Source organism: Stegastes partitus, unplaced genomic scaffold (assembly GCF_000690725.1).
Source record: "Stegastes partitus isolate 25-593 unplaced genomic scaffold, Stegastes_partitus-1.0.2 Scaffold898, whole genome shotgun sequence".
Taxonomy (NCBI): Eukaryota; Metazoa; Chordata; class Actinopteri; family Pomacentridae; genus Stegastes; species Stegastes partitus.
Window position 1 is genome coordinate 16,027 of NW_007578629.1, and position 17,546 is coordinate 33,572.

At 40.6% G+C, this 17,546-nt stretch overlaps 1 protein-coding gene across 12 annotated transcripts in view; it reads right to left on the minus strand.

Moving 5' to 3' along the window:
• mapta (microtubule-associated protein tau a) overlaps positions 1-17,546 on the minus strand; it is a 41,827-nt gene that overhangs the window by 15,778 nt on the left and 8,503 nt on the right. For 7 of the 12 annotated variants that reach the window (XM_008293616.1, XM_008293620.1, XM_008293618.1 and 4 more), the window contains exons 2-10: positions 13,119-13,257; positions 9,103-9,189; positions 8,311-8,400; positions 6,175-6,198; positions 3,098-3,126; positions 1,498-1,629; positions 1,068-1,125; positions 920-958; positions 448-704 (exon numbers count right to left, since the gene is read on the minus strand). In XM_008293616.1, the coding sequence (XP_008291838.1) occupies positions 448-704; positions 920-958; positions 1,068-1,125; positions 1,498-1,629; positions 3,098-3,126; positions 6,175-6,198; positions 8,311-8,400; positions 9,103-9,189; positions 13,119-13,239 (837 nt within the window). In that variant the 5' untranslated portion in view covers positions 13,240-13,257. Of the gene's footprint in view, positions 1-447; positions 705-919; positions 959-1,067; positions 1,126-1,497; positions 1,630-3,097; positions 3,127-6,174; positions 6,199-8,310; positions 8,401-9,102; positions 9,190-13,118; positions 13,258-13,370; positions 13,428-17,546 lie in introns of those variants that run through there. The other 5 variants (XM_008293615.1, XM_008293626.1, XM_008293622.1 and 2 more) reach the window with 5 other exon arrangements.

Genomic DNA, 17,546 nt, shown 5'->3' on the forward strand with positions numbered 1-17,546 from the left:
ACTACAGCTAATCTACATCACATGTTCTGACACGCACGTCCTTCACCTTCTGCCTTATTGGTTACATTTTTTTAATTGATTAAATAAATAAATCAACTAACTGATAATCATTAACATAGGGATGTTGATGATTATCAGTTAGTTGATTTATGTAGTTCTGCATCCATCCAGGTGTCACAGTCTGAACACTGAACATTTGGATGAATTTGAGTAATTTTGGATCATTTTGGTGTAATTTTTTTGTAACCATGTTTCTGGGAGACTTCTGGATCTGCCTACTGATGGTTTACCACAGCCAGTAAGATCATTCCTCCTTCCAGAGCAGCTGTCTCAAAACATGTTTGCTTAAACGCGATAAAACTCTCATCTGCTAACTGCAGCAGAGTCTGGGACTGTTTGTTGTACGAGGTGCACTCAGTGAAACAGCTGGAGTCACAGTCAGGTTACCTTTCCACCTCCTGGCTGGTGCTTGATGTTGTCTGTGGAGCCGATCTTGGACCTGACGTTCTTCAGGTCTGGCATCGGCCCTGCGGCGGCGGCCAGAGGAGCCGGCGGACGGCTCTTCAGCGATCCCGGAGATTTGGGCGTAGAGCGAACCACTGCGATCTTCTTTACTTTGTTGGCCTCAGCTGCAGCCTTTGCCGAGAGCGCTTGGCTAGAGGGGGATTTAGGGGTACCAGGGCTGCTTTGTCCACTCTTTTCATCTTAAGCAATTGGAGAAGTATTATGTCAGGAGGTTTGAAACATGTCGAGCCATTGACGTAAGGAAAATAAAAGAAATAATCAAACAACAACAAACTACAAACTAGGAGCTGTGCTGACTAAAAGCTGACCAAGTTTGATTCAGGATCAGACTGTGGTCTCATGGCCATGCGAGGCTGGAAGTGATCTCTAATGATTCGCTATATTTTTTTTTTACCTTTTTCATTTTTTGGAGTGGGGGGTTTCTTGGCACTAGCTGTATCACAAAAAATATGACACATCATAAGTAATGTTTAAATCTTAGTCCTTAGAAAATCAATAAAACAAAATTAAAGTTAAATCAATGCGAAGTCCTCAGTTTGTACCTGGTTGAGCTGCAGTTCGTCCAGTTTTGGCTCCTGGGGTCTGAGGCTTTGCACCACTCTGAAATCAACAACACGGTTTAGTTTCCAGCAGAGATGCTGTTCTTACTTTGGCAAAGCTGCACTTGCTTTGATTCTACTTTCACGAAAGTGCGAGACAGGCGACAGTAAGCAAGACATGTAATCACACAAATCTTGCAAATGAGTGTAATCAGTGAGGAATGGACGAGGCTTTGGTTAGTGGAAATGTTAGGTGACAGAAACAGAAATCAGGTTTGGGTGAAATCAAACCGACTGAACAACCTCCTCAGTTGTTCTCTTTCTCTGACCTTTTAAACAAGATTCAATCAGCGCCAGTAAAGGAAGCTGAGCATCAGTCAAGCCACCCTGAACCCAGCTCTAAACTCTAAGCTGCACTCAGACCTGTACTTACTCCGGGCCCTGTGCTGCTGGTTTTAACAGGGATCGAGCTGTGGCCGTTTCGGGAGGATGCTTGTGTTTTGTTGCCCTTGGCGGACATGGGCGGTCTTTTAGGGGAAGAGGTTGGTTTGGTGGCGGTTTGAGTCTTTTTCATGAAAAGGAAAAAAATGAATGGAAAACAAAAGATCTAATGACAACGACCACAAAACAGAAGAATGATTTCACAAATGACAGATGATGAAAAGAAATGGATTTAATTCATGGATGTGACGTTTAAGGATCGTTCTGATTTATCACAACTTGGGTCCCACCATCGTAGTTTTGGTTTCAGCTGACAATCTACAGATGGATTCATTCAGATTGTCCGTTACCACCACTATGATAAAGGTTTGTGCAGATGAAAAAACACTTGCTTTAAAGAACCGTTAATCATTTTGGGAACTCTGTTAATTAGAGTCTTGCAGCAACTTGGATGTAAAGATTGATACCAGTCTGATGCAGGTCACTGAGCTTAATAAAGACTGAAAACAGGGTTAAACAACTGACTGTCAAAATGTTCCAAAATCCACCTGCCAGCACCTTTACAACTCTTTCAAGAATCGTTATCGTTTCCAGTCTTTATGCTACAAGGTAAGCTAGACTGAAGTTAAAGAGCCCATATTCTGGGGGGGTGTATACTACTATATGTTTACGTTCTTTCATGTTTTGTCTCATACTGTACATCGCTGCAGCACCTCTGTCTGAAACGCTTCGTTTTAGGTGCTGTCCCTCCTTCCTGAAAGACCCAATCCTCTCCGGTGAGTTGTCCTAATGAAAACGTCGGTCACATATTGTAACAGCAGATCTCTGAGTATGAGGCAGAGGGACTTGGCTTTAGCAGAAACGACTCTACTGAGGAAATATCGTGAAGGCAACTGCTCGTTCTTATTTGAGGCCAAGCTAGATGCTCGGCAGGCGTTATTCAAATGTGCTACACTGTGACATAGACAAGTGACGAAAGAGAAGCCTGGACTTCAAATGAGGCATTTCAGGCAGGTAAGGAGTTTTCTGTGAGTACTTTGGTGTGGACGTTGGGCTTTGAAAGCTTGCAGACCTTTCACATGCACAAAAAAAACAGCTATACAACACTGAAGGAACGGCAAAAAGCATAGTATGGGATCTTTAAACACATAGCCTTAAGAGTGGTGTTAATCTTTTCAAGTACCTCCCAGTCATAAAAGTCTATTTCCAAAGATGTCAAACTTTTCCTTCAGGCATTGTTGTCATGATTCAAAGAAGCCAATTTTGACAGATGGTACAGAAATGTTTTACAGCAACTCCTGCCTTTGGACCTGCGATTTAGGCACTGGACAATCACACAAGCTGTAAACAAGTAAGAAAATCGCACACCTTCACGTCCAAGATGAAGCAGAAAGTGACAGTTTAGGACATTTGAACTTCATTTTGTCTTACAAATGATTAAGTCTAACCTTTGTTTTAACAGCTAAACGTGCTTGTTGTTCTGGCAACTAAACTAAAACAAGACCCAAATTTTAATAAACCAGAATGATCCGTTAACAGCAGAGGGATAAAAGAAATGAGACACAACTTCAGTGATGCTCTTGGTCACATACCTTATCTCCATTATCCATCTTTGCTTGAGCTACAAAAAAAGCAAAAAGAAACAAACTTTAGATTTTGTCCCATTTTTTTTTTTTAGCTTGATATCTGTAATTTTCAATTTTATCCACCCAAGTGCAATAAGTTAAGCTTTTTGCTTCCGAGTGTGCCTGAACACATTCTCATGGCAAAAAAAAAAAAAGAAGTGAAATCAGTGATGTTGGGTATGCAGCATGCAGAGTGACACATAATGCACACCGAGTGCAAGTGTAAAACCAAAAAGTGGCTTTTCGGGGCTGCATAACCGGCAGAGTGAGCAGAGATGGAGAGATGAAACCAAAAGCTAAAGTGGGGGAGGGAGGACAACAAGCTTCTCCTCAGGTCAAAGTTAACGTCCGGAGAAAATATTCGGAGGGAGAGTGCTGCATAACAGAGAGTAGAAGCTGCGTTGTAAATCAAACAAGTGGAAGGAGGTAACTGAGGAGGACTGGTTCTGAACTGGTGAACATGACAGCAAACAGACCTTTGAAAATAGCGACCGGCACCAATGACTTTCTGGCCGCGGTGCTTTGGGGGGGAGTTTTCTGGAGCTCAGCGGTGCCGGTGGTCTGAACCACACTGCTCCTCATCTCTGAGTCATTAGAAATGTCAGGCTCTGAATAGCTGGCCCTATGTGCCGATGAGTCACCGCTGTTTTGGGCTGCCGTGTCAGATGGCAATTTGGTAAAAAGACGATCCTTGTCGGAAATGTTCCGACTGCCGAGAGCTGGATGAGGGTCTTCTGAATGGGACTCAACGCTAGACTCTGACAGACTGTGTGAGTGAGATGGCTGTTTAGTTTCTGACGTGAGTATTTTGCTCACAGAGTCACTGCAGGACTGTAAACCTGCCCCGTCAGCAGGCAGTTCATCTTTTGGCTGCTCTCCCTCTCGTGCTCTATCTCCGATGGATGTCAGGTCTTCTAAAGCGGTGCTGCGGATTAAAAACGTCCCAGAGAGGTTGTTCATCTCGGTCAGGCACTCGGAGGCGTCCAGGCTGATCGCCCTCTGAGCATCCACAGCTCCCGTCCACTCAGGACTCCCCCTGCCGGCCTGCACGTTGCGTCTAATCTCCGACGCGCAGCTGAGGTCTTCGGAGGCCCATAAAGAGTCACTTAGCCTCTTCCCACACTCCCCCACTGCCGTGCTTCCTGGGTCCGGAGGGCAGGAAGCTCCCAAGAAGTCAACGCCCTTCCCGGCGGCTCCATGCACTTCAGGCTTCGCAAATTCGAACTCGCTGCGGACTCCAGTACCAGGCCTCGCTAATTTGTTTGGAAAGCAGATTAATGATGACATTTCACAGCACTCGTTTTCCATCTCCCCATTGAAACAAAAAATAATTACAGAAGTGAAGAAGTGATGACCATGAGGGAAAACAAAAGACTCTCATTAACCAGAAAAACACCAAGAACAGAGAGATACAAAAGGTGATGATGCAAGACCATGAACTGAGAGGTGATTAATGGTGGAAAAAAAACAACCTGTCAACACAAAATGAGACAGAAATGGACAGTAATGCATCACACTGGGGTGACAGAGGAGAGATGATGCATTCCAGTGAACATAATGAACAGACCACTGAATTATGCATTTTCATTGTCAAAAAAGGTGATTAAAATGTGATATGAAGTCTCGCTGAACTGATTCTGGCAGCTTAAAATAATGTAACCCTCCCAAGAAATGTCTTCAAAATACTGAGGAGCTGTGAATAGTATGTTTTTACTGGAGTGTGTCACCAGAATCTTTTTCAGCTTAACACAATACATCATTATATATTTTCAAGAAAGCGTTTCAAGTGAATTTCTAGAATTAAATGCTAAGTAGTAGTTAAACTTCAGACTTCACAAAATTCAATTTTAAAGTTTTGCTGATATAAAGTATATATACAGACATTATGTGTCTATGATATTCTACCTCAGAGTTCCTTTAATTTATTGTTTAAGATGTAAAGGCCATGCTGCCTACAGATTAAATCTATTCCACAGAGCAGCAGCAAGAGCTTTGATTGGCTGGACTCCTACCAGACACACCAGCTGACCAATCAGAGGGCTTGTAACCCCCATCAGTGACTGAGCTTTCATATTTCTGGGGGCAAACTACACTGACATCTTGAAATTAAAGTGAAACGTCTTTACACTAAAGCAGCACTGACACGTACATTATCGCCTCTAAAAGGTTTAAAACATCTTTGTAAACAAATGCCAATATTACCTCTGTTTTGGTCTCCACCAACTCCAAAGGGAATATGGCTCCTAAGCTGCTAAATGTGTCACTATGTTCACTAGCTAGTCTCTGACTGTCCAAAGTTGTCAACATAATCCCTTTTTTGCTCTATTTTTGGTCTCCACCAACTCCAAAGGGAAATATCTGCCTCTGAAGCTGCTAAATTCGTCAATATATTCACCCATTAGTCTGTAACAGTGTCTGTGTGGCAAACAGTTGCCAACATAAAGTCTCTTTTTGCTCTGTTTTTGGTCTCCACCACCTCTGCAGATCTGTTGTTAATGTTGATGCATTTCTTTAAATTGATAAGGTGTTTAAACTGTAGCAGTCACAAACAGAGAACACAGAAGAATCACAAGAAATATGATAATAATAATAATAAAATGCTAATTAAAAATGTGTTTGTCAATATAATTTCAATGTTATAATTGTTAATTTATTGTTTGAAGATAGAACAATGAAAAAGAAGTACTAATGCCAAATTTTAAAATGTTTCTTTTAAAAAAAAAACTTTTATTAATGTATCATTTAAATGTAACTGTAATTAATGAATTTATGAATACATGATGCATATTGCAAATGATTATGACTGAACTATTCAGGCAGTACACTCCAAGCTCTCCCATACAGCATCTGCAACTCAGAACAATAAAGTATAATAAAACTAACAGCATATGGAAGATATTAATAAAACAACAGATTACAGAGAGCAGCTCCTTCCCTCTGGGTTACTTTTCTGTCCACCTAAGCCCCTAAGTGTTTTCATATCCATCCTCTGCAGTAAATAAATAGGATCTAAGTGCAATCAATAAAAGCATACTGCAGCCTACCTGTTGAAGCTGCTCCTCCTGCTGCTGATTGAACGCGATGAGACATGAAAAAGACACGAGAGCATAGTCAGTAACGAGTCTGTCATTCATGACCGATTAATACACTCACTCACTGCAAAGAAATCAATACAAGCCCACATACAGCATGTCTTCAGTTAATGCAGAAAGCCTACAGCAAACAACAAGTCAGATATCACCCAAAAGCATAAGGATGGATAAATGCAAAACGCTCTGCGCTCAGGTTCCCACACAGCTTTTATTTAAGGTTTGCATCCTGCTGCAGCGCCACACTGAAGCTGGTGCTCCATGTGGTGCTTCAGCTGTTTTCAACATTATTCTGGCGTTCCCCACGACTGGGAGCCGTGCATCTGTTTAACAGATCACAGGAGCCTTAAATCTGCCTGTGGTTTGGCCATTCCTTTCATTCTGAAATAGCCAGAATGTAACCATTTTTTTGTTTAAAAAAAGGACATGTTTGCCTCTCGAGTCTGCTTATGATCGTGTTGCAGTTCTGGAAGGAGCAGAGTATTAACCGCCAGAGAGGGGTAAGAATGAAAAGACGGAGCAAAGCCAAAAAAACAACCCCAAAGAAAACACACTCTTTTCCGAACCATGATGCTAAAAGGAACAGATAGTACGCTCTATTTTACAGTCACAACATAAACAGGAGCAGCAGGCAGCTTCGGTCATAAAATTTCTAATCTGTTATCTAAAGATGTCGATACCACTCTTATATCTGCAGACTGAAGATAAATAATTGAGCTGCAGCCACAGACTGTATATAAAAGATGGATCGAGCCACAACGGCATCACCTCCTGGTTTGTAGACTACCTAACGCAGCCTGAAGTTCATTTTGTTTTTGTGTTTCAATCTGTCTGGAGATGAAGACAAGGAAACAGCTGATCAGTCATGTGTAGAAACTTATTCAGAATAGGTATTTCCTTCTCTTGTCATGCACATTAGCTCTTTATCAAAACAAAGCTTAAAAAAAAATACATTTAAAAAAAGAACAGCTCAAGCGAGTACCAAAACTTGAGGGTGATATTTTAAATGCTGTCGTTTTTCCCATTAACTTTTCATATGCTGTACTTCAAAAGGTCCATAAAAATACCACGACAAGGTAGCTCTAAACCACACTCTGGTTTAACATTTGGTTTATTTTCAGTGGGACCATAATTTATGAAATGAACATCATGCTGTATTGAAGGAGACTTGAAGCTAATGATTGATGCCATAAACTCACTGGGGAAATGCTTACTGAAGTAATAAATCAAGTGAGAAGTAGGATCGTTTTCTCATAGACTTTATACAATCGGACTTTTTTAGCAACCGGAGTCGTCACCCCCTGCTGGCTGTTAGTGGAAATGCATATTTACGGCACTTGTGAATTGGCTTCACTTTTTGGATACAGAGGCTACAGCCATCTTTTATATACAGTCTTTGACTACAGCCTGAAAGGTTAGCTTAGCACAAAGACTGTAGTTCCTTGAATGGCCACCTGAGGCTGCACAAATACGAGTCGATCCCCATAGAGCCCCATGTTTAAATGCTTCACTTTAAAGCAGAAAAAACACGTTTACAGCCGGGTACAAAAAAATGTTGTGGTCTCTATAGCTTATTTCCTTATTCATGACAACTGTAAAGAGGATGAATTTCTACACTACTTTAAATTTTACTGAGTCTTAAAGCTATGCATGGTCAAAGGTGTGGCCACGTTGCACGGCCCACCTCAGCTCCACTAGCGCGTCACCTCTTTGCTCATTTTTAGATTATTTGGAAGTTAGGATGAGTCCAAGATGGTTGGAGCCACCACACTGAGCTTCAACACCATCCTTTATGAAACCTGTGAGGGATGTCAAGGGAAAAAAGTGATTCCCACCACTGTTAACTAATGAGCTTCAGAGGTGCTGCTTGATGGATTTTGGACGATTTCCAGTCTTTATGCTAAGCTAAGCTGATGGCTGTAGCTTCACATTTACTGTACAGACATGAGAGTGGTATCAATCGTCTCATCTAACTCTGCAAAAAAAAAAAAAAAAGCAAGTAAGTGCATTTCTAAAAGGTCAAACTATCATTTTACAAACGGATGCAGAAGCAGCTGAAAAGAAGCAGGAAGTCAACAACCGGCAGCATACCAGGTTGCCCCTCTTCTTCACACGGGGCGCTCTCTATTTCTGAGAGCTCAGATGCAGCTTCGACGCCTCCTTTCTCTGCAGACGTCTCCGCTGCAGGATAAGTGGACGTCAGTCAGTCATAAAATCAGACTTGTTAGATCCTAATCTGACACTTTGTTAACTCAGCTCAGCCTCCTGACGCTGCGACGGGTCAGTTGTGGTATTTCTTATGTTTGCGCTCTCAGGAGCTGTTTAACAGATCAAGGAGGCTTTTCAACCTGACGACCCCCCTCCTGCTTTGCTTTGGACAAGCTGTCACTCTCAATATTTATGATCAAAGCATGCTTGACCCAGACTGGAGGGGAGCTAATTCTACCAGGCACAGAGCGCCGTTATTTTCCATGTTGGTGGCTGATCTGTGCCCGTGGAGTGGTGACTCTGCATGTTCGCTGGGTAATAGGCTCCTGTTGAAGTTTGTTTGTGGTAACAACACAGCTACATGTGGCTCGCTGTCACTAGCTGGCTATAAATGTCAGGCAAATGAGCAGGTTTAAAGCAAGAAAACCCAAAATTAAATCAAGACGGGTTAGAGCTAGAAAGCTGAAAATAATGACACCAGTGAGGTAGAAAGAAATCTGCAAAATAAGACGAAAGCTTCTCCGTTCGGAGCTCTGAAAAAAGGAAAGTTAACCGTAAAAAAAAATAAAAAATAGAGAGAAATTAACTGATGGTTTGCACACAAGCTGAAACATGCTAATTAAGGGTTAAGCTGGGTTTCAAGCTTCACGGCATGAGGAGTTCAGGCGGTCGTACCAGGCTCGTCATCACACTGGCTGCTGTCTGGCTGAGAGAGCTCAGACACAGATTTCACCCCGTTTTCACTGAACGCTGCTTCGTCCTCTGTGAATTGAAAGGTAAACCGCAGGTCAGACTGGACGTAGTCGAGACAGAAGCAACGGAAAAACCAAGCGGAGCTACATTAAACGCAAGCTTTCCACAGTCAGCCTGTAAAGAACGGTTAGAAATACCTGCAACAGTGTTATTTAAACCCAGATTCATGAGAAGTGTTGCTTCAGGAAATACGATTTATTCTTATCAAGAACAAATTATAAAACACTAGACAATGGGGAATAGGTTAAAAATATCAGACTATATTAGAGTAAATGTTGGTTTGAGAGAAAGTAAGAGTGTTTTGGGAATGACTTTGCGAACATGTACACAGACAAGAAATTCAGTGTAGATGCTCACAGTGCTGTAAAAGGCAAATGACACTTAAAGAAACTAAAAACTTATTCCCACATAAACTAATTGTGTTATTTCACAAGAGACATCGAGGATGAGGTTTTTGGATTTGCACATGTAAACACCAGCTCACATTTGTAGTGATGAAGAAATGCTGGTTTGTCTTTCAGCAAATGAAGGGTTTCAATATATTTAATAATTCAGACAGAAGATGGAAATGATGACGCAAATATGAATCTCTGAGAGGCAGACATACGGAAATCACTGCATTCACAAAAGAAGAAATAATGGAGACTTTATCTCGTAATTATGACTTAATATCTCATGGCAGCAGTAATCCATCACCTCACGGTTTGAGTTTTTGCAATGAATTTAAGCTAAAATATCATCTATTGTGGTATTTTCTTATCAGTTACGGCTTTTGTGCATTGCACTGTGGCCTGTTTTTAGGCTACACTTAGAAAAATTAAGTCAAATGAGCTAATAATGATTCTTTTTGTTGTGTACTATAGAATTGACGGTTACCAATGAATTACTTTGAAATGGAAGAAGTTTTCAAACTTTGAAAAGTTCATACTTATAAGAAGCAGCTGTTGTAATGATGAGATAGTAACTCACAAAGGAGATGGTAAAAGTAAAAGAACAACCACATTACATCTTTTCTCATATTTATGAGACTAAAAAATAAATAAAATGAAATTATTAGACAGTAAGAGAATCACTGTATCCTGTAAGTATGAGATGTTCTTCCTAATTATGAGACATTTTCTCATCAGAGGAAAATCTTTACTTATAATTACACAGTCCTGTCTCAAAAGTAAGAAATATTTGGTCTTAATTATGCAATAAAACCTCCAAAAGTGATGTTTCTGATGTGAACACAATGCTCTGCCATGTAGAGGAGACGGGATTGGAAACTTTGGGAAAGAACCTAAAAGCTCTAAACTGCAGTTAACTCCACATGACTCCACAGCTAAGAAGAAACCATCTCTAAAAAGCTCTACATCTCCATGAACTAACCAGAACCACACCACTAACCTCACACTACAAGTGCTACGCTTTCCACTCATCATCTCCTACCTTCAGAGGTCAGTTCGATACTCACTTTGTGATTCTGCGCTGATAAATGTGTCTACGTCTGCCGGTGGGTCTGACTTTGTTCGCTGCCTCCTGTTCATACATGAGATGATGCAGAGTGGAAACGGGGAGAACGACTGCACTAGTGAGGGCTGTAAACTGGGGAAAGCTAGGCTACGTACTAATTGGTCATGTGGTTGATTGGGACAAAAAGGCAGAAATCACATTGCTGATCGGCTGAAGCTGATTTTTTAGCTCCAGGCTGAACAATCTGTCAGGACTGCGATGAGTCGTTTTACAGGATCAAACACTCGACGCAGCCTTTGACATTTATTCCTCAGTCATGACATGTCCTTTTGAAAAAGTTGCTGTTTTGTGCGCAGCGTTGAAGGCCTGATTGTTTGTGGAGTGAATCGGGAGCGAACAGTGGCTCAGGATGGAGACAGGGCTCGTTCTCAGGACTCTGACCCAGATGCCTGGATTACAGAGCTCAGTGCAGCTGCAGTCGAGCATGTCTTCTATCCATTATGTAAAGAGAGATTACAACAAAGCACAGTTGAGACTCTGAGGCTCGGCCTCCGCCCCGACTCTGCTCAGACTACACTGACTTTCAAGAAGATGGACGCTTAAATTCTCGTCGTTGACACAATAATTAGAATATGTTCTGGGATTAGAGCTCTAATGTGAAGCCACAGACAATAACCTTTAACCGGTGGGCTCCACAGTCAGACAGTAAAACAAACACAGCTATAATTATCTGCTAAAACACATTAAAATGCAGTTAAGAGTTATTAATGTACAATATTTATCAGCGATTATCAATCTTATTCAGCTGAGTTATATCATACTTCATTATCTGCTTATATAACAGCATCCACTTATTAATGCTTCACAGGAAGAGAGCCTACATTATGTGTTATAAACTATTTATTAAGTGCTCAATAGCTCGACTTAAAAGCACGACCATTACATCACACATCATATCAGAATCACTTGTTGTCCTTTACATAAATCAACTTTTAGTGAAACTCTGTTGCCTTTATATGATTAAATGTTATTACTCTGCTCGCGTTTGCTTATTAAAATAATAATTTCATTCGTTATTATAGTCACGGTTCCATATATAAGAAGAATCTGGGATTGTCTACGGCATAAAAGTGGAATGCTGTTTAAATATTATTATAATTTTGCATATATTTGCAGTGTGCCGCTGAAATCTGTATTTAATAATGTTGGTATAACAGTTTGAATCACTCACCAGGAGCAACAATCCAAACATGTTGCTGCCTGATTTTTACAATTTAATTATAATACTAGAATAAAACTATACTTATGTCCTTTTCATATTTTAAACTTATTCTAGTAGATGCTTCACATACATTCAGAGTTGAGTTATTATTATACACTTATATATTATCATACAATTATACACTTAGTCACTTATTTGTGTACTTTATATAATACTGTAGGGTCTTAACCTTAATATTTAAATTTACAAGATGAATTTGTAGCATTAATCTTATCTTTCTGTTGGAAAACAACTTCGGCTCACCGGCTGTTGCTTTAAATGTGCAGCATAAATAACAGTGGCTTGATCTGAACTGCAAATGTAAAGCAGCTGGTATATTAAAATACACTGCAGCTCTTTTAGACAGCTATATATATATTTATATTCATATCTGACGTAGTATGCACAGATAACTGTTGCTGCATTTAAATAATCTGCGAGTTACAGCGACACAATTTTCCTATAGGACAGTTGTCTGGGCTCTTACTTCTAAAACACTGTTTCTAGTACATACAGCAGGATATTCAGTGTGTTGCAGGCTTGAAACTGTACATGTGTATCTCACAGATGGGTGACAAACATGACGAGTATCAAAATAATCATCTGCTGTCTCTAAACCCAACTGAACAAAAAACTTTTGGACTGATTGCTCTCCATCACCAGAAGAGTTTAGATGCTGGACAACAAGGATGGAGGCGGAAAAACATCTTGCTAACGACACTTTGTTGATTTTCAGTGAGTGTGGATCTTATCAGGAAAACGGAGCTTCATGCCGTCGTTGTCGCGTTTATTTTTTTGTCATCATTACTGTGTGTATTAACTTAAAAAAAGCATCTCTTTATCTGCATTTCAAGCACGAGGACCCTTTGGAGGAACTCCAGGCACTTTGTGGGTGGAGCTTAAAGCGCTGAACATTTCTGATTGGTGGGCGTCATTTTTTTAAAAACCTGTCGCTATATACTGTTGTTTACTGTGCTTCTAGACGCCAACGTGGAGCTACAGAAGAAATCATACAACAGATGGGTAACATAAAGACGACATAAAAACAGGCATCCTTCTCATACATAAGCTGACTAATCTGCCTGATCTTCGTTGGTCTTTAGATCGCAGCGGACATGCAGACAAGTTCCTTGAATAAAAAAAACTAACAGTTCCAGGTAGTGTGGGTGGAAACATGGCTTTTGTTGGCTGTACTGGTTTTACTGTGTTTCTCGAGTCTGACCTTTCATTTTGGCGACTCCGTTCTCCTGGTGGTGCTGGTCGTTGATGGTCATGTTGGCTAAGGAGGAGCTCATGGTGTCTCCAGAGCTGTAGCTGTTGGAGGCGTTGTTCATGTAGTCCATTGCCAGTCGCAGGTCAGGCTGCAGAGGAGCACATCAGTGAAGATCAGAACAGAGTCAAGCGCTCACGTGTCACATGTCAAATTGCAACGCAGCTGACAAGGAGGAAAGGATTAAATGTAATGACGGCGCACTTCATGCACACTTTGTCTTCCGGCATGTACAGCCCGGTCCGTCACCACACAATGTAAACAGACACTGAGTCTGTGAAAAGCGAGTTATTTATACATCCTGACGTGGGGTCGGCGCTTCATGTTACAGCCTCGCGGACTAAAATAGTCCCCCTGCCCATGTGCACGCTGTCCTCATCCACCGTGACAAGCTGCACTTCCTAAACAACCTGCTCTGAGTCTGTGACTTCACCTCCAACAAGTGCGGCACTTGTGCTTCGCGTAGCGTCGCACTTCAGAGTCATTAAGATGCAAATGCTGCACCGCAGGAAATCAAAGTCCTGACACGCTCCTTCAGCCAGCGAGATGTGAATTGCGTCAAATCTCATAAAAAGAGGATTACATATCAGATTAAACCCAAGCCTCTGGTTACATCAGCACTTTTCAGTTCGAATCATATTTTTTTCGCTGCCCTCTCACACAGACTCAGACTCCCGGCCAGCACTGGGAGCTTAGGGCGTAATCAGTCTCGGCATCCAAACTGCTCGTTCCGTGTTTGTTTGGTGATGCAGATTTGGCAGCTTCTGACCTTTGGTTTCACCCTCATGCGCACTTTGGCACATCGACATGACGGGTTAATCTCTCCGAGGTACAGTACTGCTTAAAGCCTTCAGTAACCAGAAGACAGCTCATGTCATCGTGGTATAAAATCGCTAAACTGGGAAGAGAAATTAACCAGAAAATTAAAGGATGTTGCCACAAATGTTCGAGAGAAAGCAACGAGTTCTGTTTCATGCTTTATACTTGTTGCACTTCATTGTTACATTTATTTAGCAGTTACTCGTTACTTCACAGATTAAGATTTTACACAAAAAAAAAACCTGATCAGCTTAAAAAATAATAATAATGTAGCTTGTGACTGCTTACAAATAAGCTGGTTGGAGCCAGACGTATTGACGGGTCCAAAACAGACTCATGGAAATTAATCTCTGAATTTGACATACATGCATTAAAATCGTCTGAACCTATCTTTGTTACAGAAACTGGCAAAATTACACAATTTATCATCGTCAAAAACAATAAAACCAAAAAGAACCATCGGATTTTCAACTTTCTGGCGGTCCTTAAATTCCTCATCTGCAAATTTAATTTATTCTAGATGTCTTATTTAAAAAAGGGGCAAAACTAAGCCATTTGCGCGATCCAAATTCTGTAAAAAAAAATTGAGCTCCTTGATGCAACTGTGAAGCCTTTAGTGACTCAGCTACAACCAACAATCAAATGACAAAAATATTCAGGGACTTTGGGCTGAAATTCAACTTTCATCTCTCCCTTGTTTGACATATGGCATCATAACTCTGTGATCCTGCACAGTTGAGTTCTCTCTGCAATAGTCATGGTTGTGCCATTTCCATAGAGGTGCAGGTCAGGTTTATATTGGAGGGAAAAATTAGCCCACAGTAAGTAAAAAGAAAAAAACTAAAAGAGCAAAACCAGCTTGAGGGTTAATGAGAGACCTGAAGAGAAAGAGAAGATTTAAAAATAGAAATAAAGAGATCCAAGCTGACCTGACTCTGGGTTTTTCTTCTTCTCTTACTGAATTGATGGCAAAGAGGTTTAGCCAGACACCAAAACCATATCACCAGTGGCAAAATAAGACTTGAGTTTTTTTACTCAAGTCGTTTTTGTTTTTCAGATGGTCAGAAATAGCAAGGAAATGCATAGATTTATGTTGAATAATGCAACAGACTCATTGTCTCTACTGTAGCCACCACCATCACTGTCATGCATAATCATCCCCCAGAGGCCCGTCCTGAGGAAGAAAAAACCCAGATCGTCATGTTTCCAACAAACATGCATTTCCCCTTGAAAATTCTCTGATGGTTTCATGTAAATGACCCACTGTTTTAGAAAAAAGAAAACTCCTCCAAAACTGGAAACAGATTTGTTTCAGAACATGTTTTTTATTCTTTTTTCTCTCCCAGCAATCTTCTCAAGACCAGTCAGATTCCTGTTTGAACCTCCTGAGCTGCTGCACTTTAATATCTACCTGTGTTCAAAATCTAATAACATCATCTGTAGTAATACATCACTGACAGGGAACGTTTCTCTGCAGAGTCACGACATTTTCCTGCAGCTACTTGGGCTCAAGTCTGAATGCAGGGATTTTACTGCCGCTAAATTAAGGATTGGAGCACTTCTTCCACTTCTGGTCCTCTTGAGGCTTTTCTTTGACACCGTGGAGTGATGTGACGGCACCTGATGCAATTGTCTCTTTATGAGCGGCAATGCCTAAACTGTTGCCGTGGTTACCCCACCCTATAAAACCCACTCTAAAGGCGCACTTGGCTCAGCTATGTGACCTTCCCTCTGTGGGCCTTCATATCTCCTGACCTTGGCTGTTTAAACAGCGTCCCACATTCAGCACAAATGGCAGAGTGGGACAAGGTGGCAACCGGATCAGGCCTGAAACCCACAGAGAGGAAAAACTGCTGCTTACAGTTCAGTGACGCAAAAGGTTAAAGCTGGTGATGATCAAATCCAAACATTTATTAAACCTTCTAACAACTGTTGTGCATCAAAGACTGACAGATCTGACTCCTGTAGTACTTCATTCACTAGAACATCAAATGAAAACAGTCCCCCCCAATAATGCACTATTTCCTCCTGTCTGAATAATGATTGCTCAAAGACGTGTATTTAGTGAAATTACAGAGCCCTTTTTCAAAAACAAAACTGAGTATTTGTTATATTTCTGCAGGTAAGTAGGCCTGACAGAGAGAAAAACAATCCCCACACGCTCATCTGAAAATCATTACTTGTTTCCTGGATTATTTCTTTGATTGTTCTATAAAAATACAAAAAAATAACAATCACGAGCTTTAAAAAGTCGTCTTGACCTATCCAGAAAACAAAATGTGTAGCTGATTGTAATGTAAACGACAGAAAAGCAACAAATTCTCACATTTAAGAAGCTTAAACCAGAAAATAACTGCATTTGTGCTTTGTTATATAACGCTTAATTCATCATCAATTAATTATTGAATTGTTGTTTGTTTAGACAAAAATTTGTCAAGCAAAAATTCCCAGAATGTCACTGACTTGGTGAAGTAATCAGCGTGTTACTATCAGTTGAGTTTATTGATGTTAACAAAGAAAAACTTTCAGAGACTTCATTAAAGATTTTTATCAGCTTCGGCCTAATTAGTCTAATATACGACAAGAAAAAGCAGAAAACTCTCAAGTTAGAAGCTGCAACAACACAGTGTTCACTTATTACGCTTTAAAACTGACTAAAACTATTATTCTAAAAGCTGTAGATACTACATTTCCCACAATACACCTCAGCTCATCTACAGATAACGTGCAGATTTAATTTCCTGCGACTAATCGATTGGTTGAAGAGCAGGTGCAAGATTTTCTTTGACTAAAGCTCTTGTTAATTTATATTAGCCAGTAAGAAGGAACATTTTTCTGCATTAATTACTTTTAGCACTTTAATTACAATCTTTACTTATGTAACTTTTTACTAGCAATTGAGCATTTTTGGTCCTTCTCTGCTGTTTACTGACAGTAAGAAGAAAAGCAGCTCTACTCATTAAAAAACAAAAAGTGCAAATCATCATTAAAAAGAAAAAAAAAAGAGGAGTTCCAATACATTATAAATGGACGAGTGTGTGTCCCCCATAGAAATCCTAATGAATAGTGTACTCTCGGTCCTCACACACGGCTCCGGGACAAAACTCCCCATTGTAACGTCACACATGACAGAATCCAAACAACAAGGAGAAAGCTGCAGCCTTGCCAACGAAGACAATCCCTCCAAGAGGCCGTTCGCTCTGCATCCGGGAGCTCAGACAGTTGGAGAGCAAACAAACTGGAGGCTGATAAGGACTGGATCCTCCAGCTGATGATCATGTGTACACAGGGAACGGACATTACTGTAAACTCCGGCTACGTTACGGGAGAGAAGCTGCTGCTTTAAGCTCTCAGTAATTTTTTTAAAGTAGAAAACTCTGGTTTTCTGGATTCTTTAATCTTTTATGATGGCAAACTGAATATCTTTGGCTTGTGGACAAAAAAGAGAACACTGGAGGATGTTATCTTGGGCTTTGGGAAACACTGATGAACTAGTCTCACCATTTTATGGCATTTTAAAGACCAAATAGCTAATAATCAACACAATAAGCGACAATAATG